At 31.4% G+C, this 27973-nt stretch overlaps 1 protein-coding gene across 4 annotated transcripts in view; it reads right to left on the reverse strand.

Annotated features, from left to right (window-relative positions):
* LOC142323622 (uncharacterized) overlaps positions 1-27973 on the reverse strand; it is a 122681-nt gene that overhangs the window by 9792 nt on the left and 84916 nt on the right. For all 4 annotated transcript variants that reach the window (XR_012756135.1, XR_012756136.1, XM_075363497.1 and 1 more), the window contains one exon: positions 10092-10590. Coding sequence is in view for 2 of the 4 variants with exons in the window: in XM_075363497.1 (XP_075219612.1) it covers positions 10092-10590 (499 nt within the window). In the remaining 2 variants the exon portion in view is untranslated. The remainder of the gene's footprint in view (positions 1-10091; positions 10591-27973) is intronic.

Genomic DNA, 27973 nt, shown 5'->3' on the forward strand with positions numbered 1-27973 from the left:
AAACACCATATTGCTTCATATTTAAGACACACCTTTTCTTACAGATTAAAGGGTCAAAATGTCAGGTGCGACTTCAATTGGAGGTCTAATGCCATTTGACATAAACACAAAGTTAATAGATTGTAAAGCTGAAGTTTTTTAATCCATACACCTGTGTAACAACGAATGGAAACCAAACAAGAAATGTGAAAGAACATTTCTCATCAAATATAGAACGAACACAAATTTCTAGAAAGACGACTCACCTCAAGAGAGCTTTACTACCCCATCATAATTTAGTGATGCGTCATCATTCTGGAATTTGTGCATGTGCTTTATGCATGATGACAACATTCTTTCACGTTTCCTGTCTCATCTCCATTCAATGTTGAACAGGCATAGTATGGTGTACTACTGCAGTTGTAAATCAGTCTCTTTTTTCATAACAGTTTCGTTGTACCTATATTTTGTGTTTTTCTAAATATTAATAATCATAGAAAAGCGTTTCACGTATGACACAGACTTTAAATGCAACATTATTTTACATGCTGAACAGATCAGAAATCATGGCGCTGGTAAACAGTAATTGATACACGAAATGAATGTGTGTCAGTGACGCACATACAAAACAGAAATTATTTGTGTGTAAATGAACAAAGAAATCTTTTTCAGGGCCAAAACATGGAAAATGTTTGGAAATTGATGCTACTGTTTTGGCCCATTTCAAGGAACTCCGCACAAAAGGTTTTTGAGTGATAAGAGATGGATTGATGTTAAAAGGCCAGGGAAATTGCCAGGAATAATGGTCTTCAATTTAAAGCTAGCTGTAGATAATGTGAGAAAAGGCAATGAAGATTTTGGACGATGGACATATTTTTTATTCACGTTTTTTTTTTTCTATTGAACTTATTGCCACTGGCAATAAGATGTTCGCTCCACTCTTTTTGTGACTGGATTTTTGGTTTGGCCATGGAACACAGAAGGTTGCTTCCATTGACAAATCTAGTGGAACCAGATAGCTCGAAGCCCCCGGCACCTCTTAAACAAAAGAGAGAGTATGGCAAGGGAAAGAAATGGTGTAGATAGATGTCATCAGAAGAGGAAGAATCAGTAATAGGATTATGGATGAACTCATCAGTCAACAGGGTCTACTAGTGTTCAATTTAAAAGAAAACTCTGGTGCCGGACTGGCGAAGTACATTACGACCCACAGGAAAGAGCTATGCAGAATATATAAGGGTTTTAAGGGTCTGAAGGAGTTGTCACCACCTTGACAACTATCACACAGGCAACACAGGCTGAAAGCTTCTGAGAGCGAGGAGTAAGAGATTAGCTAGGTATGGATCTATCTGATGAGGACCTGGTCACACTAGCTGCCAGAAGATGGCCGGGGAAAATAATTTCAAAGGTTCCCCAAGTTGAGAATCTACCAGATGAAGGGGATATGGACAGTTTCTGTGATTTAAATGGCCAATCAAAAAGACGAGATTGTTCTGTCTGCGGTGTGGTTGGGGTGGTCTCTGGTGACATAGTAAAAAATGATTTAGTTACAGGCAGGGAGCACTCGGTGAGCCATGCAAGCAGGTACACCATCTTCTATGAAACACCCAGAGGGGAAGAAAATATAGTAATGGTAATCTTGAAAAAGATACTCAAATCAGTCAAGACTGCAACTTTATGCAACCTGGAGGTAGGCTGGAGAGTCTAGTCAGGAAGACACTAGTTTATCTAATGAAAGTCAGAGAAGATAGGTTATTGGTGGACAGCTTGCCAACATCACTGACCCAGAGGAATTGACAGAAATCATTATTGAAGAATGTGAGAAGGCTAGAGTCACAGTACAAACACCTGAATGAAGGCATGCAAATTGGTGGGAACCAGACTTAGAGGTGCTATAAAAAAAGGCTGGGCTGCCAAGAGAGCCTCTCAAAAAGCGAATAAGCGTGATTGTCAGATTAGAAGAGAGAATGCTAGAAAAGAGTATGTCAAGGCAAGATCCACACTCGACTGCGATTAAAAAAGTTAAATCGATGTGCTGGACTGAATTATGCCAAGATATTGCAAGAGACCCATGGGGAAGGTGATATCAATTAGTAACAGGGAGACTTGGCAACAGACTACTGATGATAGCTGATGAGAAAGTAAGAGAATATGTAGAGGTGCTTTTCATGGAACAGCCACAGCCAGTTAGAGAAGAGTTAGTAGCGGAAGACATACCACTCTTTGCCATGGATGAATTGAAGACGGCAGGAAAGAAAATGAAGCTGCACAACAGTCTGGAGGGCTTTCCAGTTGAGGTCATCCGGATACTGGTTGAGGAGGCCCCAGCAACTTGGGTCAACTTGGGGTCATGAATGAGATGTTGAGAGGGGACTACATTCCAACCTCCTGGAAAGCTTCATGCATAGTCCTGATTAAGAAACCGAATGCCCTGGTTGGTTGAGTAGGTTATAGATCAATTTGCACAATGAATAATTTATTCAAACTATTGGAGAGAATGATTGAGGCCAGGCTGAAAACACATATCGAAGAAAGAAGAGGATTGTCCCAATGTAAGTACAGATTCTAGTCAGGGAGATCAACTACTGATGCAGTGAAGGAGGTAATGAGACTGGTAGACATCGCGACTGCAGGCACTTGGCAGAAATATTGCATTCCTGTGGTGGTACTGGTCGATGTACAAAATGCCTTTAACTCTCTCAGTTGGGAGGCCATATTTACGATGTTGAGGGAAATTAATGTACCAGATTATTTAAGAAGACCGATTCAAAGATATTTGCAAGTGAGGGTCCTCCTCATATACTGCACTGGTAATAATGAAATTAAATTTAGAGTCTTGAGCGGAGTTACCCAAGGCTCAGTATTGGGTCCGCTTCTATGGAACTTTGTTTCATGGAATCTTACATCAGGAGTATCCGGAGGGTGTGCATCCCATAGCTTTCGTGGACGACCTCGCAATTGTAGTTACGGTGAAAGGTGAAGAAGAGGTGGCTCCAGCGCAAATGAGGTGTTAATGATGGTCAGTGATTGGATGAGGGCTAGAGGTTTACAGTTCTCTTACCAGAAAACTACATGATTATAATGACTGGAAGAAGGAAAATAGACCCAATCCAAATTAGAACTGCAGAAGGACCAGTTCAGTCAGTAAAAAATGTAAAATACCTTGGAATGTGGCTTGACCACAGACGATCTTTCACATTCCACGTACAAGAAACTAGTACCAAGGCTGAGGAAGTGGTTAAAAATTTAAACAGATTGATGAGAATGACAGAACCACAGGCCTCTAATCATAGATTATACGCACATGTTATACATTCTGTGCAGCTATATGAAGTCATGGTGTGGTATAGAGCATTGATAAGAGATCGAAATAAACGACATCTGGAAGAGGTGCAGAGGAAAGTGGCACTGAGAATAGCATGTGCTTATTCATCGGTGTCCACGGAGGACTTATTTGTGGTCACACGTATGCCTCCACTACAGCAAATGGCAAGAGAAAGAGTTAAGATAGCCGAAAGGAGGATGCCTGTAGAGAGCTAATAACAGAGTGGCAGAATAGATGGATGACAACAAGGAAGGTGAATGAACTCAGGTGGTTAATTAAAGAGATAGGGCCATGGTTCAAGAGGGGGTTTGGTGAGCTGAATTTTTGGCTCACTCAATTCCTGACCAGCCACGGTTCCTTTTAAGGCGTACCTTTTCATGAGCCACAGGGCGGAGAGCCCAGAATATCAATACTGTGATAGAGATATGGCAGAACATGTATTTTTCTCATGTATCCACTGGGAGAAAGAAAGACAAGAATGTATCACCATAACTGAGAGAATAGACCCTGACAACGCGATTGCTGTGATGCTAACTGGAGTGAATAAATATGCAGCGGTGTCCAGTTTTGTGTACAAGATGCTACAACGGAAGGAAAGAGATGCGTCAAGGAACTTAAGAAACTAGATCGCCTTGAACCCCAGAACCCACCGATCGCCAGGTGGGGTTCTCGGAATGACACACTCAGGCCTGGTTCCCCCTCCTGTGGGTTAGGGGCATGCAAGAGGAAAGACTGAGACCAGGTCATAAACTGTTGCAACAGAAAAAGTCCTGAGACCAAATAAAGAACTGGACCAGAGAGCGAAGGGGTGATGGACAGCCCTTTGTGGAGCTATCATTCATCTGCGCTTGTGCAGATGGGCAATGGTGATGAGGCACAGGGACTATTGACCCCCGAGCTCAAAGGCACCACCAGGGTCATGCTATGCTTAATTGCTGATATGACCTCGAGTGGAAAGAAACAGTGAATTAGGAGTTTTAGTCGGCAGGGTGCAGGCACACGTAGACTCTAATAACATTCAGTAACTAATAACATTCAGTCAAACCAATGCGAGTCCAACACTCCCCCACTTGTGAGGGGGTACATAAATGGTATTTCTCCGCAACACTGACAAGAGAAAATAATAAACAAATAAATAAAATGAGAAAGTAAGAGTAACTGTTATGTTGAGTGCTACTGCCAATGAAAATAAATTATCTGTGTATGCAATTCTGAACAGAAAAACTGTTCCAAAAGAAAGGTTCTACGACGGTGTAATTATCCAAGCTCAACAGAATGCCTGGATGACAAGTGATCTAATGCAAAATTAGTTGGGATGTGTATGAGAACGTAGACTGAGTGGACATCTGAAATGAAACAGTACGTTAGTAATGGATGATTTTCATGGTCATTTGTCTCACATAAAATAAAACTGAAAAATGGAAAATGTGATTTAGTTGTTATTCCTGGAAGTATGACAAGTCAATTACAACTGGATGTCGGGATTAATAAATATTTTAATGATTGTATTTGTGCACAACACAAACACAATCAGTGATTGACTGAAAACAATCATCCCCTTACACCGAGCAGCAAAATTAAATAAGCGTCAGCAGCTACGATTGTAGAATGAATTTTGAAAGTTTGGAATGATTTGCCATCAGAAATAGTTAAAATTCATTCTTGAAGTGCTGCTTGTCAAATGCATTGGATGTTTCTGAAGACGATGTATTTTGGAACCACAGTGGCGCAAATGGAGACTCAGATGAAATTGATGACGAAGATTCGACAACAACCTAGAAAGCCACACTGTTTAGTCACAAAAAATTACTGTGATTAGTGATAAAATAGCACACTTACACAGGTAAATATGTACGAAGCTAACTACATTACATTTAAAATACTATAATACAAAATGTAATTTAAATGATTTTGATTCAGGTGTTTTACAGCATAGTTGGATTATTCAATAAATTGTAAGTAGCTACTACTTAACTTTTTATATTCATTTTTCAAAATAAAATGAACTTAATGAAAAATACTGATATATATACAAAAATACTAATATTACTTACCGAAATTTATAGTAAATAAATGAAACAGTATTTTAATCTTTCTACTGGTTATTTTTATTTTTTTCAGAAATTATCTACTAAATGTAGGGTGTGTCTTAAATTCGATGACATCTTAAATTTGAAGAACTATGGTATATAATAATACATTATTATTACAAATTAAATTAAATTATAATTGCATATAAATTACTGTTTGCATCTTTCACATAATTCCCTACTTTTACATTATATATTATTTCACTTTTAAACGTATTTTTTCCAACAGGCATACAATAAGATAAGCTTAAATTTCATATAATTAAAAGTTGTATTTACCAAAATAAACCACTGAAAATAACATTACAACAAAACTACTTGTACGTTAGCAATCACATAATCAAAAGTACACCAATCGATGGCATTTATGTATAATAAATTCTAAAAACCTAAACCAAACAGGGAGCTGTTAAATTACCAAAATTATCTTCAATTAACACTTCAAAAACTGAATCAGTCAAACCTGTCTTAGTTCTTCATTCATGAAGATAGAGCCAAAGTCTCATCAAACTCAAGAATCTTAATTCACGAAAATTAATTAATAAATTGAACAGGCAATAAATTAAACAAACTTAGTATTTTTAGAGCTCTACTGATACATAGCCACACTTCAACAAAATTACAGAGGCACTGACTACAATAGACTATCTGTAAGTGTTATAGATTTGTAATATAAATTATAAGCTATGGATAATCTTACTTTTATTATGTTCACTGCAGTTTTTTTAATGTTGACGTTAAACAATTGTCAATAACAAAAGAGCGAAGTTAAAAATAGTATCAGACATTTGTTACATTAACTTATATTCAGTATCTAAATAAGTTTAGGGAAGAGTTGACTACTCATACTAGTTGTTGCTAGGTGCCCCAGATCACATAGGGATAATCCACCAATGCATACAGAGTATTAAACAGCTAAGTGCATATGAATTATTTTTTGGAGATGGATGGGGGCTATTTTTATTTATATCTACCGGATGGACATGAATTTCCTAGTTGCATTTATAAAGTTAAACTACCCATTTTGTACACAGACCATCAGGTACCTGTTTTACATTGTGATCCTGAATGAATTACGAATCTGTCATCAATGGAACCATTTTATAATTAACTTATATTTTTTATTTTCCTATTGCAAACATATTGCATTACTTTATTGACGTATCCAATAGCATTGATTACCAGCTTCTACTGAATTTGTTAAGTCATAATCTAACTGTATAAATTTATTTATTTAAATAACAGGACTTTGTTGTTTTAAACAAAAATGATATGTTTAAACATATATAACCTAGCAATAATTAATCTCTTTCATTGGCATTTCTCATTATTATTTTTTAATACTAATATTTCAACTTCTAATAACTTGAAAAGTATCACAATCAAACTTTTAAACACAAATGTTGCCTACATCAAGTAATTCTATTATATCTTCTTAATTACTTGCTTAAGTTCAACATTACAAAAAAAAGGAATATAAGCTAATATAAGGAGTTTAGCAAATAATTTGGGGCAGTGATTCTCAAACTTTTTAGCTCCATGACCCCAAAAAATAAAAACACATACATATTGAATATTCGCGACCTCCCCCCCCCCCCTTGCATCATCAAACCCAATTAACCCTAGTTTAAACTATTTAGCTGCATTGATAGCGAAGGATATAAACATGCACACATAAAGGGTAGAAATATGAGCAATTTACAGGTTCCAACTTGATGTGTAAGTGCTCCTTGCAATTTAGTCTGTTTGCATAATATTCACTGTGAAAGAGCGTCATGTTTGAATATGTATATGATACATTAGAACACGTCGTCCTCTCAGCAGTATAAAAAAGGCATAAGGGATTGCAGAATGTTAATTTAGTTTTGAATGTGAAGCATGTGATTGGTCCCTCTATTTAAGTTTTCAAAAGCATAGTTTCATTGAAAATAATAATTGAGGTTTCGGTTTTTTAGTGTGCAGTCAAATTGTAAACTTTTTTTTCAATTAAATCTTATGCAAACTGGATAAATTTGTGAAAAAATGAAGTAAGCGAACTACAACCAGTGAATCAATTGATAAAAAGACAACATTGTACAATAACAGTTATTTAAATTATGGTTTTACCTCAACGGATGGAAGGCCAGTGTGTTGTTTGCTTTCAAGTCCTCTCCAATGAAAGCACGAAGCCATCAAAATTAATTCAACTTAATTAATTAATAAATTAATTCACTTGGGAACTAAATATCCACCGTTTTATAGGTGTGGAAACCAAAAAATTGAAAAAAATTCTTCTTTCTAACAACACAATATCAAGGCAAATCGATGACATGGCTGCTGAAGTTCACAATCAGATAATTCAGCAACTGAGTTCAAGTGAATTTTTTAGTATTCAATGTGATGAATCAACAGAAGTGGCAAACATTTATAAGTTCTTATGTTTTGTGATATATGGATGCAATAGAGACAGATCAATCAACAAAAATGTTATTTAGCAAATTGATATGTTTTGGCATACTTGTCGAATTTAGTCACAGAAGCATTGAGAATATTAATCCCTTTTGCCAAGTCTTATCTCTGAGAAAAGGGTTTTTTATCTATACTTGGTCTAAAAACTAAATATAGAAATCGACTTTTATCATTTGAAAACAATTTGCTTTTGTGCATTTCTAACATAGATACTGTATGGAGAAACTTAAATGAAAAACAAATACAACAATCTCATTAATTTTTTTTTACATGTGTACTTATAAATGTAAATAAAATGATTATAATAAATGATTTTTTTTCCTCCTAAAAGATTTCATTATCATTTATGTGTAAAGTTGTAGAATTTTGCAAACCCCCTTTCATATCACTGCGACCCCATCGAGTTTGCGACCGAGAAACACTCATTTAGAGTAGTTATGAATAACACACTTGATTTGTCAATATTTTAAAAGATAAGCATGAGGATGAGTCAAAAATTATCTATACTTTCACCATAACATACCATCAAAGTTGTCATGCTGCCTTCTGCGCATGTGGGCTTAGAATTGGTATGACTGCAGTCACATGAGTGAAATCTGATGCCAATTGTGTCATTTACCTTCTGGCTATTAGTTTAAACATGTTCACTCCGCTACAGTTTGCACCAAGGGTGAACAACCAGTGATGCGATTTCTCTGGTAGAAATGTGTGAAAAGGACTAAAATTCATTGTAGACTTTTATCACAATACGGGGACTTTACCACGTAAAAGTATTTTTTCATGGTCTGAGAAGTTAAGTGGCTGGGCAAATGTAACACATGAAGAAGGAGCAGGATGCATATCAACCTCCACCAGGAACACAAGATTTAGCAAGCTCAAGAGAAGGTTCTGACAAATAGGCAATTTACCATTGACAAGGTAGCACTTCTTCAAACATGAAATCATCCACAATGAGCTCAACTTCCACAAAGTCTGTGTTTGATGATACAAAGACACCTCACTGCAGAACACAAGATCAAATATGTTGACATTTGTCAACACTTCAGTAAGGTAGGCAATACATTTTGCAGCAGAATTATAGTCATGGTGTTGAAACATGGGTTCATCAGTAGCCAAAATCAAAACACCAGAATATGGAGTGGAAACACCCAAGATCTCCAACAAAGAAAAAATTAAAAACTGAGCCATTGCTGGGAAAGATGATAATTGTCTTTTGGAATGCAAAAGGACCTAGACCAGAAGACCTCATGGGAAAGGGGACTACAATCAACAGTGTGAGTTACACTGAAATGATAGTAAACAAGCTGAAGCCAGCAATTTGCAACAAACACAAAGGTCTACGGTTTAAGACCACCAAGTGTTGTGTGAAAACGCCCACCTGCACATGGCTCAACACACCATTCAAACCAAAAACAACTTGAATTTTGAGGTGCTTGAACACCCTCCCTACAGACCAGATCTTGCTACCTCTGACTTTCATCTGTTTGGCCAGTTTAAGGATGCTTTGCAAAGTCATTGATTTTCCACAGACTCAGTCACATAGGTAACAGTACAAAAGTGGCTTTGTGGCTGTCCGAAAACCTTCTTGGAAGGAACACACAAGCTTGTGGAGCACTGGACTAAGTGCATTGACAAGGAAGGTGACTGTAGAAAAATGATGTACATGTTGAACCCCCCTTCCCTTCATTTGTGTAAATAAATTGTAGAATGAAAAGCGTAGATAATTTTTGAATCACCTTTATGTATAAGGTCTGCTAAAGACAATTTTTTTTTTCTTTTTTTGTTAATGAACAGACAATACTTTACACCCAATTTTGTTTTTAGTAAAATTTCAGAAAGCAATTCAGTTCATATAAATAATATTGCTATCTTAAAAACCAAAGAAAATTGTTATAAAAATATCAAAATAAACCAGTCTTTATAAGGTTAGTGCAAAATGATTCCTCTACTCAAAAACAATGCTGCAAGTAGAAATCTTTTCTTTTTTTTAAGAGAAGGAATCAATAGAAGATTTAATTATTTATAAACAGTTCTGAACAAGGTATAAATATCTCATTATTTGAATGGTAATGATATAGTAAGAACAGGTTTATTAATGAATAAACTTGAAATAAAAGTTTACTTTTACATTTTTTTTTAAATTTCCTTTGTAACATGTTAAAATAAATTCAGTTATGTCTTGTATAAATGCAGGAAGAATATACTAACAAACTACTTACAAAGAAAAAAACTTATCTAATTCTACTCACCTTGTGGGTGCTGATGATGGGGATGATGGTGTAAATATTGTTGCATGGTCCCTTGCGCTGCAGCGGCAGCCATCATGTGCGGATTATGGGGACCTGGTGGTGGTGGTGGTGCTGGCAGTATCGGGCACATTATGGGGAATGTATGGGTGGGAGGACCATTAGGTGGATGAGGACCCTGGGGTGGTGGAGGGGGTGGCTGCGGGTAGCTATTGGCAGGTGACTGTGGTGTATGATGATATCCACTACCGGCATTATGTCCACCACTGTGACCGGGTGGACCCTGAGGTGTCTGACCACCACTTTGGCCAGGAGATGGAGCAGTATTGGGAGGTGGATGGGTATGATGATGAGGGTGATGAGGGTGAGGCGGTGCCATACCGGCAGGACTCATGTACTGAATCTGCGGGGCCTGTGGCGTCGGTGAATCATGATGATAATTCAGAGATGTTGAAACTAAAGGCACCATACCGCTACTCTGTTGGGCAACCATTCGCACCATCTAAAGGAAAAATATTAACTATAAGAGGCAAGCTTTTAAAAATTAAACTCTGTAACTCTTCTTATTTTACTACAACTATGTAATTTCTATAATTTACTAAAATGAAAACATAATTAAAACAAATATACAAACACAAATGATAAACATGTAAGCATAACAGACACATGGAGAAAGTATAGATCAAATGGTAACCACACCCAAAAGATAAATTATGAAATGAAAATATACAACGTTTCCCTACACCTTCTCATCTGATACCACTATTATATAAAATGGATAAAAAAAAAGCAATTTTTAACAGTGCAAAAACAAAATATGCATTATGAAATACATAATGTATGCATGATTTAAATTTTATCACCACAAATATAGATAATGATGTTACTTGCTGCTTTGTGAAACAATCTATCATCAGCTCCTTTTATCACAAGGCACGTGAACTGGCAATTAAACAATTATAATTCCAAAGTCAGTTCAGAACATTTTTCAACTATAGTACACATATAATTATAATCTTATCTTATGAAATGTTATGAAGGAAATTAATAAAACAATAAATTTAACCTAAAAAAAAATTGAACTTTGAAAACTGTGGTTTATAAAATACCACGATAAAAAAATTAATACGTATTGTTATGACAAAATTAAAACTGAAATTGTGTTTGTGATTTTTTAAGTTTTTACTAATAATATCTTATTCCATCTCACTGGTACTTGGACATAGTATCAAAATGATAGGCAAAATTTACAAGGTTAAATATTCAGAAACCTGCTTCTAAATATTACTTTCATTTGGCAACAAAACCAATGAATGTATGGTAAATAACGTCAATATATTCAAGTGTATTTGCAATATCACAAAACGGTACCCTCAGACAAAACCTTGTGGTATTAAGTCAAAACAAATACTAATTTGTTCCTAGTATTATGTAAATGACTAGCAATGCATCAAAAACTATCAATAACCACTGTCAATAATCCAAACTACGCAAAATCAAAACTATATCTATACAGTGTATATTTTGAGTAAACACATATTTTGTATGTATTTCTCAGTTTTACAAATAACTTACACTTCCTTTAAGAGAACAAGGAATGAAATAAAACTGCAACTGATTTAATGGTAATATCCTTAATTTATTATGTTTAATGTACAAACTTTAAAAAAATAGAAAAATAGTGGCCTGCTGCACAGGAAACACAAATAAATGATCAAACTCAAACTGAAGGTGATGGTACAAAAATTATGAGACTTTTTTCATTCATTCCTAAATTTGAAAATACCAAGAAGGAAGGGCCCAGAAGATAACTTAGAAAATGATACTGATTCAGTAAGGGTCCTGCTTTTAAACGACGATACAATTTTAAAATCCATGAAACAAAATGTCTACTTGCATGAATGATTTCAATGAAGACACAATGGCACTGACAGCAGCAGCATTGTGTCTAATAATGCTGAAACCTTTACTGTTTTATAAAACTTTGCAATCTTAGAATGACCTGAATTGTGTCGGCATTGCTACTTCTGTTTAACAAAGTAAGAGATCTCACAGCAAAAGGTTTTTATAGATTATGCAGAAAAAAATAGAATTTGTTATTTTAAATAATTTTAATTTGTCCATATAAAAAATCTTTCATTAAGTATTTAAAGATATGCTTTTTAGCTTTTTTTAAGCATTCTTCAGAAGTAGCCAAGTGCACATGATCTCCTTTTTTGTCTAGATTAATTTTGATATTGTATCATTTTGTTACTAAAACAACAGTTAACTTCCAAAAATCTAAACAAAATCAAATCCAAAATGACCTAATTCCTGATCTGTTTCAACTACTGACACATCACTTAATACTTAAATAAAAAGAAAATTAACACTACTTATTAGTTCTGGTGTAAATCATTAACAAAATAAGTAAATCAAATTTGATTTACAGACCATATGTAATGTTTTTTTTAAAAGAAACTGGATCACAGAAAAATAAGTTAAGACAAAATATTAACAATTAGACAAGAAGCCTACTACAATGTAGGCAAAGTAATGAAAATAATGAAAGAATAAATGATGAGCCTCTTCACTCAAGCCTTTTTACACAATCTATAACGCACAATAAGCCAATCAAACACAAATGGATCTCCTCACTTGCACAATCTTAAGATGTTCATATTTAAGCAATTTATTTTAATAACTTGATTTTATTTTAATTGCAACCATGATTTAGCATAAATAAAACCAAACACATAATCTACTGTTTATGTAGGTTAATGTGAAACTTTATACATACATAAACATTATTAATTTTCATAACTATAAATCATTAAACCTCATTTATTTAAAATCAGAAAAATGTGCACTGAAACTGTAGATCTAAATACAACTACAAGGTAAATTAATAATTAATTGCCAACAAATTAATTTTCTGAAAAGTAGCAAAAAAACACCTCTAATTTACTTTAAATGTTAACAGTTTAAAAATTATAAAAAGTGTATTTATTTAACTAATTTAAATAATACATTTTTTTAATATCTTTTTTCTATTTAAAAATTATATCTCGGGACATATTAATAAATAAATAAAAAATTACTCAAAAAATGTATTATTTGGATTAAATACCACTTTCATATCTAATTAGAACATTGTTAATGGCAAACAATTAACAATTAATAATGGTGAATTTTGGGTATAATATCATAAAGTTTACCTACATCCACCCAAGTGTATGTAAACTTTGATGAAAAATAAACTAACTGTATTTATGTCAAAATGAGTATGAGAAAATAGGAATAAACCTCACTACTAAATGTAGAAATTTCAATTGGAACATAGTAGTGAATAGAGAAAAATTACTATTATAAAATTACTGTTTTAATAATATTTAATTAATTTTTATTGTATAAATAACAAAATAAATTTTGTCTTTAATAAATTATTTAGTTCTACAATTTCTTTATAAATTTAAAATTATATTAAATTGCTAGATTTTAAGTTCACAGGATATCAAAAAAAAAGTTTTTTAGTTAGTATATAATTCTGTTCAGTTCAAAAAAAGTTATTTGGCACATGTGTATTGTCTTTTCTCTAATATAATTCATTAATCATTCTGCCTGCAGGTAATCAATCACCCAGTTTAATTCAAGGGAATTTTTGTTTCAATAAAAACTAAGTTTTTAAGACATTTTTTCTTTATTTTCATCCCAATAACTAAATAAAATCCGCATTTAATTGAACATTCACTAACATTTTGCAGTTGGATGTTAAAAATCCATTCTCTTAAGATTCTATCTCCAGTACCTTAAAATTTACAAATTAGAAGTTAATATGAAAATTATATTAATGTTAAAATCATAAAATGTAAAAATTACCTGAACATTAAACACCTAACAAAGAATTTTCAGTGTTATAAAATGATACAAAATAAGATAAATTATCTACTTAATTTGTGTAATTAACTAATCAGTAATTTGTAATAATAGTTTTAGGTCTATCACAAGATTCACTATCAAAGCGGATAATATTATCACAATAAAGTTGTTATAAGCATAGGTACAAGCCACTATTATACAAGTAATATGAAAAGGCTTGCTCCATAGCGTTTGGAAAACACTTTGAAGCGTTTATGAAAGTAGTTTTAGCATAAATTTAAAAAAAACCCTAAAATATAATTTGAAAAAAAGAACTAAACCTGAGAATTTAATTTTAAAATCCATAAAAACATTAAGAATTCACCAACATAAATAGAAAGTTTTCAAAACAGAAGCAGATCAACATAGAAAAAAAGTATATTTAAGAATAAAGTTTTAGTTAATTATATATGTAAACAAAAAAACATGTGTTAAGAAAACTCAGATATGCAACTATGAACCACACTGCATTCTATTATTACAGTAGTAATTAATTTTTACTTTATATATTAGTTCAAACTTGAAACTAAAATGTGTCTAAAATTGTATTTAATTAAAGTTAAGCTATTGAAGAGTGATAAAATTAACATTTTTCTCGAATTTAAACAGCACCAAAAATAAGTGCACATGCATAAAAATATATGTTTTAATTTTTATTTTTTATAACATTACTATGGTAATGCATGCAATGAAGAAAAAGCTGTGTCTGAAGTAATATTTTACAAGCAACAATGAGAAATAAAACTTTTATACCGTATTAAAACCCACTCTTTCTGTGTCTTTGTCAACCCACTATTTGTTTGAAGAAAGGCAAAGAGAATTATGAAAAATTACACATTAAAACTACCCTTGTCTTTTGTCAGTTTCCATGATACAATTTCAATATTTCTTATCTTTGCCAAGAGATCATAAAAAAACTAGAACTTGAGAATATTCAAGAGTTTTGTCAGAGATTATAGTAATTAAAAATAAATTACTAGTGATCAGTTGTATACAGTTAATAAAAAATTACTATTTCTCTTTTCAATTCCAACAAATTTACCAATAAAATAACCCAAGTACTTACAACATTTTCAAAAATCAATTAAAAATATGATGGAAAAGGGTCATGATATAAAGAAACCTGCTAGGAATCTTAGTTGTCTATTAGAAAAGAGTACAGATCTGAGAATGAACAATGAACAAAATTAAATCTACTTTAACACAACCATAAATTATTATTATAAATTGAATTTCTATATAACAAAATTGAGAATCCCAGGAAAATTTTTGTTAAATAGAGGTTACAATTTTTTTCAGGATTCTTCTTCGGTAGTGAAATTTAAAGATTTTTAGTTACCCCCTGATCCATTGGTTGTATAATTGACTTTAAGTTTGGTGGAAAAAATACAACTTTTACATTATTTAATACGGAATTAATGTCTTGAGGATGTGCCGTACAATTTCTTTTTTGTTTGGTAATCTGTTAGTCCAGCGTTTTTACACAATGTGTAAAAATGTTGGTAGTCATCCACACCTTTTTGTTAAATGTGCAGTCTAACTCTAGACATCTAACTCCTCAAAAACAATGCAGAATTTTACTGTCGCCAATTACAAATGTAAAAGTCTTTCAATCCCTAGCATGTTTGCAGCCACTAACACCGTAATTCTTAGTTTACTTTGTTTACAACAAAGCATGGATCATTTTAAAAATTTAACGTTTTGTTGGATAAACATTTGAAAAATAGACCAATCTCATCCGCATTGAAAATGTATTTTCTTGGATATTTTTCTAAAATTGGTTTCAACATAATATTTGTCCAAGTTTCACAATCACTTACAGTGGCACTTTCTCCAGAAATTACTTTATGAACAACAAATGTCTCTTTTTAAACTTCTCTAATCACTTATTGCTGGTTTGGAAATCTTTGTGTCCTAATGCGACTCCAAATTCCAGGGCTTTTTCTTTAATTAATTACCTGGATAACAGAAGCTTTATTTCGTGAAACACTGTCATCAATTTTAAAATTGCTTCATCGATATCATCGTATGTGCTAAGTTTTAATTTTTTTCTCATTAGATTTTCTTTATGTTGGTCTAGTTCTAGTAGTATCATGTGCTGATTTTTTAAAATTGTTGACAATGAACTCAGTGGAGTTTCAAATTTTTTGTGCAATATATACTTTTTTAACAAGACCTTTGTCAACTTCATGCATTATGCTATTTTTTTCCAAAAAACTAAGGCATTTCCGTTTTGACACTGTATATAGCACACTAAAGAAATAGTACAGTATTGAATAACGCGAGTAATGCTATCCAAAGACAGAGACCAACTGAATTAATCCCAGGAAAATTTATTGCTGACTGAATGTGTGCATTAAACAATAGAGGGAGTATGAGTTCTGTAGATAAAGTAATGAGACTGGTTCAGAAAAACTTTTTATTTACAATCCAATTATACATGGACTATCACCTTCGAAATAGTTCTCTTGGGAACCCATGCAACGCTTAAAACAGTTTTCCCACTCTTCATAGCAGTGTTGGAACTCAGAAACTGGAATTTCCTTCAGATGGTCGGTTACATTTCGTGTTATGTTTTCTGTTTCAAAATGGTGTCCTTTAAGGTGTTTTTCAGGGACTCAAGTCAGGTGAATAAGATGGTTGAGGAACTACAGGAATGCTTTTCTTTGCCAAAAACTCATTAATTGAGAGTGCCATATGACAAGGCGAGTTGTCATGATGCAGCAACCTGTTGTCTTTGATGGTTGGTCTCACGCAGGCAACTCTTTTCCGCAGTCTTTTAAGAATCTCTCTGTAAACATATTGATTTACAGTCTGTCCTGTATTCAAAAACTCCAAACGTCTGATTCGCTCAACATTGTTGTCACTTTTTGATGTTAATGGTATTCCAGAACGTGGATCGTCTGCAAATGATTCCTGGCCATCTGAAAATGCTTTAAACAACCTAAAAACTTGGGCTTGTGACAAAGCATCATCTCCATACAACCTTTTAAATTTTGAAAAAGTTTCAGTACAATTCTCACAAAGTTAAACACAAAACTTGATTGTACAACATTGCTCAAAATTAGTATCACTCATTTTTGTAACGCACAACAAAAACTCAATTCATGAAAAGTTTGTTTATGTCTCACTTGGCAACAATAGACTAAAAATATTAATACCTAAAATAAATCAGCTGTTCATATGTTTATTAGTCACTTTACAGTGTTGCCACATTGGCTGCCAAAAAAAAACTAGTCTCATTACTTTATTTACAGACCTCGTATGTGTTAAATGTTTTCTAAGAATTCTATTTATGTCTGCACACTGTAGATAAATGAATAAAAGTTTGCACAGCAACTTTAGTGCTCTGTATTAGTTAATGGATTTCATGAAATTCTACTACTTTAAAGTATAGGCAGATAGAAACTGCAGAACACATGTTTAAATATTTTGTTAAAATTTTATTGTTATTGGGTAGTTATACTCTTGGGAATTTTCACTTTACGAGTTCAATAACAATAATCTGTCATTCTTGACTGTTGTCAAAAATACTTTGTATACAATTACAATTTAGGTACAGAAATCAAAAGAATACCTTAAACTCATAGAGATGTCCAAAATACTAAATTTAATGTCATTTTTAAAAAAACATTTTATAAAAATTACTGTATGTTGCAACGTATTATATTAATATGCAGTATGTCACCACTTTGTTATACAGAGGTATAAATACGTTAAATAGAAGTAAATTTATACATAGTTTTATTAAAATATCACGCAGTAAAAAGATTTGTAAAATTGAGGTTTGTTATATAGAGGTTCGACTGTAATAACTAACAAAATTATGGAATTTTGAAATTACACAAAAGAAAAAGAAGTAAAAAACTAGGTAAATCATTCAAAATTACAAACTTTCTTCAAATAATAAAACAATAATAATGCAAAAAGAGCAATTTTTAAAAGGATATAAAATTAATTTGTTCCACCTAGTGATAATTTGTCAAATATAACATTTTTAACATACAATATTTTCTTCATGGTATAGATTTTTTCACTGAAGTAACTGTAATATTCTGAATCAATTAATTAAAAATAATATACACCTTCCTTTTACATTGTATTTCCAAACAGATTCAAATTAATGAATTTTAGCATTATTCACACACATGAACATCTTCACACATATGTTTATTATTAATTAGCAGACACATTCAAAAACATTGTTCAACCACAGAAATAAGAAAAATAGTAAACAAGTATCACAGATTTAGTATTATTTTATGTACAAAACCTCATCACAATTCAAGCATAAAAACTTTTTATTATGGAGGAAAGTAATAAAATGATCCTACATGACATAGATCTTGAATTCAAAACTAAATTTATGACATAAACAGGCAGGATAAGATACAATTGATAAGTAACTTCCTTTTTTTTATTATACATTAGAAGTCCATATACTGAACACACAGAAAAAAGCACACGTTAACCAGCATAAATTTTGATACTAATAAATCTTGAGATATAAATTAATATGAAAACATGCTTTTTTCTATAGAAAATAAAAGTTTTTTCTATAGACTTCTCATTAACCAAATCAATTTTCTTTGCAAAGATTTTAAATGAAAGCTCTACTGTCGTGGAACATAGAAGAAATAAGTTAATATGGCTAAAGAATTGAAATGCCTTACTTTTCACATCAGGTTCATCTGACAGTGAAAAAAATCTAGGCTTAACAGAATCGGTATGTGTAGCTTTTACCCATATAGTCAGCTAATTACTTTACATTAATTTAGATTAGGTGAATTAAAAATAAATATATTCCCAGATTAATGTTTTGACTTTAAAATTATTTGGGAAAACAAATAGAGAACAAAAGTCTGGCTAATTAAAAATACTGATCTCTTTGTTACAATATTTTTTATAACTACCAGATAAATTCAAATTCAAATTCTTTTATATGATTTATAATCGGAAGTGAGTTTTGTAAAAGATGAAAGATTAAGTGTCCGCAAGAGTCTTGCCCATCCTGTGGACAAATGATCAGGGAAATGAAAAATGTAAATTAAGAAAAGATTAGAGTTTACATTGGACCTTAAATAATTTTTTGAGCTTCAATAACTTATTTAATGCAGTAAATTAAAAATATTGAGAACTAGATAAAGGTTACGCAAAAGGAATTTCTCTAATAAAATGCAATGAGGAAACTGAAAAATTTTCAATTCTTGTTTATTCAAAACAATAAACAATTATTCACTTATTATACTCTATCATACACTTCCTCTATCATTAATTTACTCACTGAATCATCCTAAAAAGCTATAGCCTCAAAAGACCAAGGAGCCAAGAAAGAAGTTCCACCATAAACCATACACATAGATACAGATCACATATATATTTGAAACAAAACACATAAAATTTTAATAAAAAAAACATTCATGGCCAACAAGACAGCTTTACTATATATTGATGATTTTGATGATGATATAGTGTACAACACACTAACCACTTCTCTTCTATGAGTAATAGTAATAAAAAAGCTAATGGCATATTATAGAAATAAAAACTGTAAAGAACACAAATGAACATTGAGTAAAGCATTTTTCAGTTTGTACATTTTGCATTAACACAGTTTTATTTTTATATCAAGCAGCACTTCTGTACATTAAAGTAATTTTTTTTCTTATAGTGTAACATATGTCAAAATTTGATTTAAATAAAATTACTACTAAATGCAGTTCAAAGAATTAAATAACTGTTTAAAGTCAACACTATGTAGCACTTCGGTGACCGACCACATAACCAAAAAATATTTAATTTTGAAACCATCTATATCAAAATGTAAAATGATGTAGTTCAAGACCCTTACAGCAACTTTGTAAATGAATCTGTGTAAATTTTCTTTCATAACCTCTTCATGAAATAAAGTTTCACACGAAAACAACCACAGTTTCACACCTCTTTTGACATAGCTTTTGTCATCATAGGCTGTAGAATTATAAATCACAAAAAGTTTGGATCAACAAGTAACTGCTTCAAATAGAGGAACAAGTAGAGGTCACTTGTTTCAAAGTCTGAGCTATAGGTTGGGGAATATCCATTTGTTCTCAGCTAAATGATATGGTAATTTTTTGAATAGTATCATGTGGCTCAATGTTATCATGAAGCAAGGCAAGGATGTCATAATTTTTTAGAGAATGTTTTTTTAAACCTGTGGAAAGTCAAAAGAGAGTGAAAGAGATTACAAAGTGTACTCACACACTTTTTTTTTTTTTACAAACTACACTAAACCATCATTAACCTCCGAAAGTCACCCATGCTGTTCCCTAGACAAGCATGTTTCCCTCTAATTTATTCAATTATCTAATCCATAAACTTTCCTAGTCTGCCTACGACTATCTACTGGTTTCACATTTCTAACATTCTAAATAAAGATAACAAGTGGTATTTCATTATTGGCTGTTAGTTCACCCTTCAAAATGATTAAATATACAAAAGAAATCGTAAACAAGATTTAGTTCATCCATAAAAGTGTCTGTATCACACCAACAGATAAAGGAGTTCAGTATACACGCACATACAGAATACTTAAGTGTTCTAACTGCCACATTTGGAAACTGTAAACTTCCAGAATGTGCCTCGTAATAATATAGATAACATTTCAAACTTTGAATCCTTATCATTTACTTTAGTCATGTGATTAATAAACTAACCAAACTAATGTAGAAATGATAGCTTTACAAAACTTTAGCAGACTCAAAAACTGTTCGGTTTTGAAGTGGCACTGTTCAATTTCAGACATTAAATATAGACAATATTCAATTACAAGATATTGTTAATGATATATAACTGCAAAAACTGAATTATTGATTCACCAGATCAATTAACTGAATCAAAAGACAGCAAACATTATAGCATTATGTCAATGTGCATTCTGTATTTATCATATTATATGTTTACTTTCCCTGCCCTAAGGATTGGGAGCTAAGCTGCGAGCAACAGAGCACGTTCCCTGGGTTGCAGATGGGGGAATGGCCATCAGGGTGATGGGTAGCTGTGAATAAGGGGTGTCCCAAATAAGCAGTTGTGGACAGGCAGGGAGAGGATCTGTGGTGTGGTGGGAGGATTGCTGAAGGGATCTAGAATCCTGCTTGGCTTTCTTTGTATTCTGTTTTTGTTGATGTTTTGTTTTATGAATTATGTTTTTGTTGTTGTTATTGTTCCGTGTAATATTTGTATGTTTCGTGTTATGTGTTGAACTTACTTTTACTTTGTACGGGTAGGTAGTTCAGTCTTATTTGTTTCGTCAAGTCCTTTCAGTCTGAAGATTCGGTAAGATGTGTTTTGTTTTATGTTTATTAAATAGTAGTACACCGATGAGTAGTCACTCGTGGCATCCTGGCCACTGATAGTGGCCAGGATAGTGGCCACTGATAGTAGATGTCAAAAGCCAAGGTTTCGAAGATAACCTCCGGTGAAGTCAAAAAGCCCAGCCTGAGGAAACTTGGATTAAGGGAAACTGAAAATGATGATGATGATGTTTACTTTGTTATGTCGTTTTAAAACACCTATTGATTTGTGTTAGTCAAATGTATATAATAAATATTTCACTTCTATACAGACAAGATTATTACAAAACACTAACACTTTTAAAACATTTATCAGACCAATTAAAAAATTAATTATCGTAAGAATTAATTATATAAAATCAAACATAAATAAACCAACAGTAGAAACTATAAAGAAAATCAATCATAAAAAATAACCATAATTTAGATGTAAAATCTGCCTGACTGAATAAATATAACCATTAAAACAGTCACCAGTTGCCCTTGAAGTTTTTTTTTCTAATGTCATTGGTAGAACCTGTAGTGAAAGAACAATAGACCAATCAACCTGATATACCTGCCAGACACTTTCTCACATATTTCTACTGATGTTTAACTTTAAGCGAGTTTATGATTAAATTCTGAGAAATTTCTGTTCTCAATCACTGGAATGCTGGTAGAAAAATAATTGTCAAACTTTTAATATATCAGAAGTTACCGACATACCAAACAGTCAAACCTAATTACCAAACTTTCAATACTTGAATAATTATAAATTTTATTGACACATTGATATACCAAACAACTTTACCAGAAGGTAACTTTAGAATGTTGTTAATGAAAACCAGTTCTGAAAATTAACTACAAAATGTGAACAAATGTAGGTCTTTCAGTTTGATGTAATACTGTAGTCTACAGTACAGAAATCAATGCCACATTTTCCTCACCAACAATTTTATAAGTAACTACGAAATGAAAATAATTAGTAAAGGTATCTTATCCAAATCTTTTTACATAATTTTAAGTACAAAAAACCCAAAAACTGACTTAATTTTAATAATTATAACATTTTAATTAAGCAATAGCTTAGTAAAAAAACATGAAACTATAATTCAAATCGACAAGACTTCAGTTATTTTCTAGTTGGTCTGTAAATGGGTTAAAAATAATTTACAACATTTCAGATAAGTTAATCTGAACTCATGAATACCAATGTTCAGTAAAAAACCAGTGTCTAATTATGATATTTACAATTCAAAAACTATGAAATTCAGGTGTTTATTTATTATCATTTATAACTGAAAAATTTCCTGAGAAGCTATTATATTTAGAATATGAAGGAGCTTCATAAAAATAATTAGAAAGTAGTTTTTAAAATATAGACAGTTAGCTATACTGCCTACAATATCTAATGCCATTAAACATCCATCGAGTGACAGTTTATCAATTGTCACTTGTCGATGTAAAAGGCGACAACTGAAACTAAGCACAACTTTGATAAAGATCAATTGATAGTTTTTTACTGGTTCAACAGATGAGAAGAGAAAGGGGCTAAAATGTTTTGGATTTCAGCAAAGCTTTCGATAGCATTTCATATATATAAAATTACTTCAAAAGCTTCTCCGGTATTATAGCAAAAAGATGACCAATTAAAATCACATCTGCATACCAAATGAAAAAGCTATTATAATGTATTGCTCCTTTCAATAATAAATTTACACTAACACAATTTGCATCAGTAACTCAAAAAGTCCACTTTAGAGATCTCACAAGGACATTCTCAGATCATTATTATTTCAATGAAATTTAAAAGGGATACACATTTAAGTTAGACACTAGCAGTAAATAACACTAAATTAGTGATCTCTACCCCTTTGTTTGATGAAGAGATGTTACCACCAAAGGAAATTTAATTATTACTACTACAATTTTCTTTAAAAACTCCTGAGAAGACCAATCATGTTATGATATAAATTCTGTAACGCAAGACTTCATTTTTTGTACTATAAGTAAAGAATGTATTTTAAATCAAACGGAACAAAATGCTGGTTTGAAACTTCAACAAAAATTTTAATTTGAATAACCTCTGGGCTTACTGAATACCACCAATTTAACCTTTTTTTTTAATACCTGGGCTGTCTAAATAGAAGTCATCACCCTGCTGAGCCCCAAATAAATTAATTGGTTGCTCTGCAAATTGTTAAGATAGTACCAGGATGGCAGCGAACATAATTCCCATGTTAATGAACATTCAAGAACACAAAATAAAGGATAATGAAAGAGGAAAAGTAAATGAAATAGATAAATCAACCCCACCCTACAGGAATGAATAGGTAGTTAACTGTCTTAATGAAGACCAATAGAAGTGTATGGTCTGACATCTATAACCTCAAAGGATGATGCCTTGAAAAATAAGGACAAAATTTAAATAGTCGATTCAAGAAATACATCCAGTAAGGACAACAGGATACTAAAGTTAAACAAAACTGGGTGAAGTTTACCATAAGGGATAACTACATAATGCTAGCATTGAGGTTATGTACAACTACAGTTGATACATACAATATACCCAAACCTTAAAATAGAAATTAGATGCTAATTTTTTTAATTATACTTCACAACCAAGCCACCAAGATGTACCGAAGTTATTATCTAAAAAAATTATTTCACCAAATAAGTTCAGAACTGAATTTTTCCCAACTAAATATGAAAACATTTTTAACAAATTCTATTTTTTAATTGTAAAAAAATTTCTGAAGAAAGAGTTTAAGAAAGATAAAGAACATAAGAATTTAGAAAGAATGGTCAAATGATCATTTCAGATTTCATTAACTTCATAATTCATATAGAATAAAGAAAATATTGTATATAGACAAAACTGAATCTATTACAACCTAAACATTCAGGAACATCTCAGTTGAACTTAAAACTAAAGGGTGTAAAGTAAAAGCTAAATGTCTATGCAGCTGAGATATGTTTAATAGACTGGTGGAATTTGTGAGCGATAAAGAATTATTCAGAAAACAAATAGTTGTCTTCAATAAAATTTAAATAGGTCTCGCTGAAATATACATCATTTATTTGATAAGTAAAGATTAAACACACAAAAGCTGAAGGAAGAAAATATACCTACAAAATCAAGGTAGCACAAAATCCACTTCGCTCCACCTGAAGTGAACACTTCCTTTTTAATATAAACAAAGACACTACAAACTATCTTTTCCACTGGCTCTTTTACCTTTCAACATTGGTTAAATAAGATAACATATAAAATTGGTATTATTGGTGATGTCAATAATTAAAGAATTAATAGTTGTTGCCTTGTAACACTTTTTATGAGCCAACTATTCTTCCTGTGGGTAAAATTTAAAAAGAAGGGCTAGTAAACGTAACCAGAATGAGCTATCAAACAACAATAAACAAATACCCAACTTCTCTGGTTTTCATTTTACTTATACACATTTCAACAAATCGGTTGAGAAAGTATAAGACTTCCTAAGAATTGATGATAATAAACAATATGTAAAGTTAATCACACTATTTTTCTTAATTATAACAGATCATGACAACTTCTTTAAAATTAATTGACTACTCGGAATTTTATTTCTGATAAGAGTAAACTGAAAGCTTAAATCATGGTAATGCCCTTACGTAAAATGACTTCTCATTTTAAAAATAGATAAAAATATTTTCTCTATATAAATCTAATTACTAACAAATTTTTCTTGTGTACGGGATTTTCTGTTACATAGAGTATGTTAAAACACAGGAATATGTTCTTAAAAATGTTCTCCAAAATATAATCTTTATTGAAATATTTTAACATTAAATTTTTTGTTTTAAAGTAAAAGTGCTTTAAGCCTGACATGCTTTACTAAAACATATATTTACTGTATAGTTATCAATGCAAAAGTGTAACTAAACTGTTAAAACAAAAATAATAATTTCCTTGTAGAAAAAATATTTTACACGTTTTGAAGTAAGTGCAAGCAAACTAATACATAAAATTTAATAATATATTATGTAATTGAAATAACATAAAATTGTATTTCATTTCTCTCACAAAATAAGATTACAAGAACTCACAAATTTAGTCTATTATTTGTTGTTACCAGACTTAAAATCAATAATTAGATATATGAATTTGTTAAAATAATAAATTACAATTATTTTTTTTTAATGAATTTTTGTAACAGATGCAGACACAAATGTAGATAATATATATTCCTGTTCCTAATATATGTAAAATTTGTTCCACTAAAATTATGAGAGGTATAGTAATGTTTCAACATCATGATGCATTAACTGAAATAATGGGAAGGGGGGGATTATTCAGAGCTTATTATTTAAATTAAATTTTTTTTGAGAAAGAGAAACTTACATCATTAAAATTATATTTCTTATATTTATTAATGTTTTAGAGATATATAGATAATTTTAAGAGTACTGGATAAGATGTTAATCTACACTCCCTTTCATTCTAACTCGCTTTATTTTAAAATGCATGGAATCCGCAATATCTGAGAACGTCACATTGTGAAAAGGAAATAAAAATCTTTTTTAAGGAATGTAAATCTTTTTTTCTATGCTTCTCAGCAAATTCTATGCGTAATAGTATTAGTTGATATGTTACGCTCTCTGAAGTACTCATAATGTATGAATAACATACACATGCATTTATGCTATCTTTGAACTGTATTTAATACCTAATTCAGTTTATATATCTATAAATTTAAATAATTATTACAGATATAGAGGAAAAAATTATTAATAAAAATAATATGTTCACTTAAAAAAGATTACATAGAGAATAGAATACGAACATAACTATTTAAAATTCTTACATACCAATAAACATTACCTGTTCACTCAATTTCTGTTAACAGTAAATTAAAATACCATTTAGTAACTTACCACCATAAACTCATAGAAGAAAAATAAATTTTGCAAAATGTTACGCGATACATCATCATCCATGACGAAGCAGTAACCAGCCACAATAACACACATAGCAATAAAAATATAAATATCAAATTTGCACTTTACATGTGAAAAAGTAATTATGAACAAATCTAAAAATCATAAAAAGAAATTAACAGTCAAATTATGAGTAGTGTACATATAACAGCATGCCAAATTATCGTAACGACAGTTTGCCAACATTATGAGACAGTATGAGATAGCATTAAATAATAATTCTTATATCAAGCTATATCATCTAACACAAAATATATCATTCACAGGCTTCATTGAAATCAGTATGTTATCAATTATTCTATAAATATGAAGAAACAAGTAGTTTCAAAATAAATGATCTTCATATACATATATATATATTTACTTATTTAAACAAATGATAAAGAGTACTACGAAATGGTCATAAAACACTAACATGCTGATTAGGATACCTATCTCTTAGCATTTTTAGCACTATCCTCTGATCATTAATAACTGAAAATTTTCACTACATAAAAATTAGTTATGTTATTCATATATTTACAATAAGTGGTTAATAAACTATAATCATGCTAAGTTAGATGATGAATACAGAAAGAAGTTGTTCACTTAATTTATATATAACTTTAAAATGTTTTTAATAAATCACAATATTATGAGGTAACTTTTAAAAACAGAATAACCCAATTACAGAAACATATATTTAAAAACCTAATATGAATAGAAATAAGGTTTTAATTTTTAAATTTGTTACCATTTTAAGTGTAATATGAAACTTATCCACAGTACATCATTCACAAACCTCCACGAGATAAAATCTGCAATTATTCAGCAACTCTGGAACTAAAGATTTGCACTTTTATCATAAAAAGATGACTTGTTTGGGTGTCATATCATGAAACACATAATTTAAATTTTTTGAAAGCTGATTTAAGTAAATTCAGCACTTTTCTCTTTTACTGATCATAAATTCCTGATTGTGGTATTTTTAAAAAATTAAAAAAATGTGTGCCTGATCTTCTAATTTTTCTTTGCAGAATTTCAACCTTCCCTACTGAAGAATACATACTATAAAATCTAGTTTTACTATAAGAGATATTTAGATTAGATTTTATGAGGAACAGAAGACCTGAATTAACAGAGTAGACATTTCAACCAAAAATTTAGTTTTTTATTCAACCCCCAGAAACACTAACTCTTGAATAGTTCCAGAGGCACAAAAGCATCACCATACGGAACCCTGATAAAGAAGCAGCTGTCCTGCCAGCTACTACACTGTGCAAGTATAACACAATTGAAAAAAGATGGCCGCTAACCCAAAAGAAATATTAGTTAAAAAAAGACATTTTAAAGATTTTATATATATAGTTAAAAGAAGAGACAGACTTATATACAACATATTAAGGCATCCTGGAATAGTCACTTTAAAATTATAGGGACAGGTAGAAGGAAAAAATTGTGCAGGCAGGCAACGTTTGAAATATGTAAAACAAACTGTTAGGGATGTAGGATGTAGGGGGTAAACTTAAATGAAACGACTAGCACTAGATAGGGAATCTTGGAAAGCTGCATCAAACCAGTCAAATGACTGAAGACCAAAAAAATAAAATTAAAAAAAGACATTATACCCTAAAGACATTTTTAACAACGTACATGTGAGTTATGGAAAATAATGTAAACTGCATTCCCTTACACCTGGAACATCTCAGAAAAAATAACTTA

This window comes from Lycorma delicatula, chromosome 4, assembly GCF_047948215.1.
Source record: "Lycorma delicatula isolate Av1 chromosome 4, ASM4794821v1, whole genome shotgun sequence".
Classification (NCBI taxonomy): Eukaryota; Metazoa; Arthropoda; class Insecta; order Hemiptera; family Fulgoridae; genus Lycorma; species Lycorma delicatula.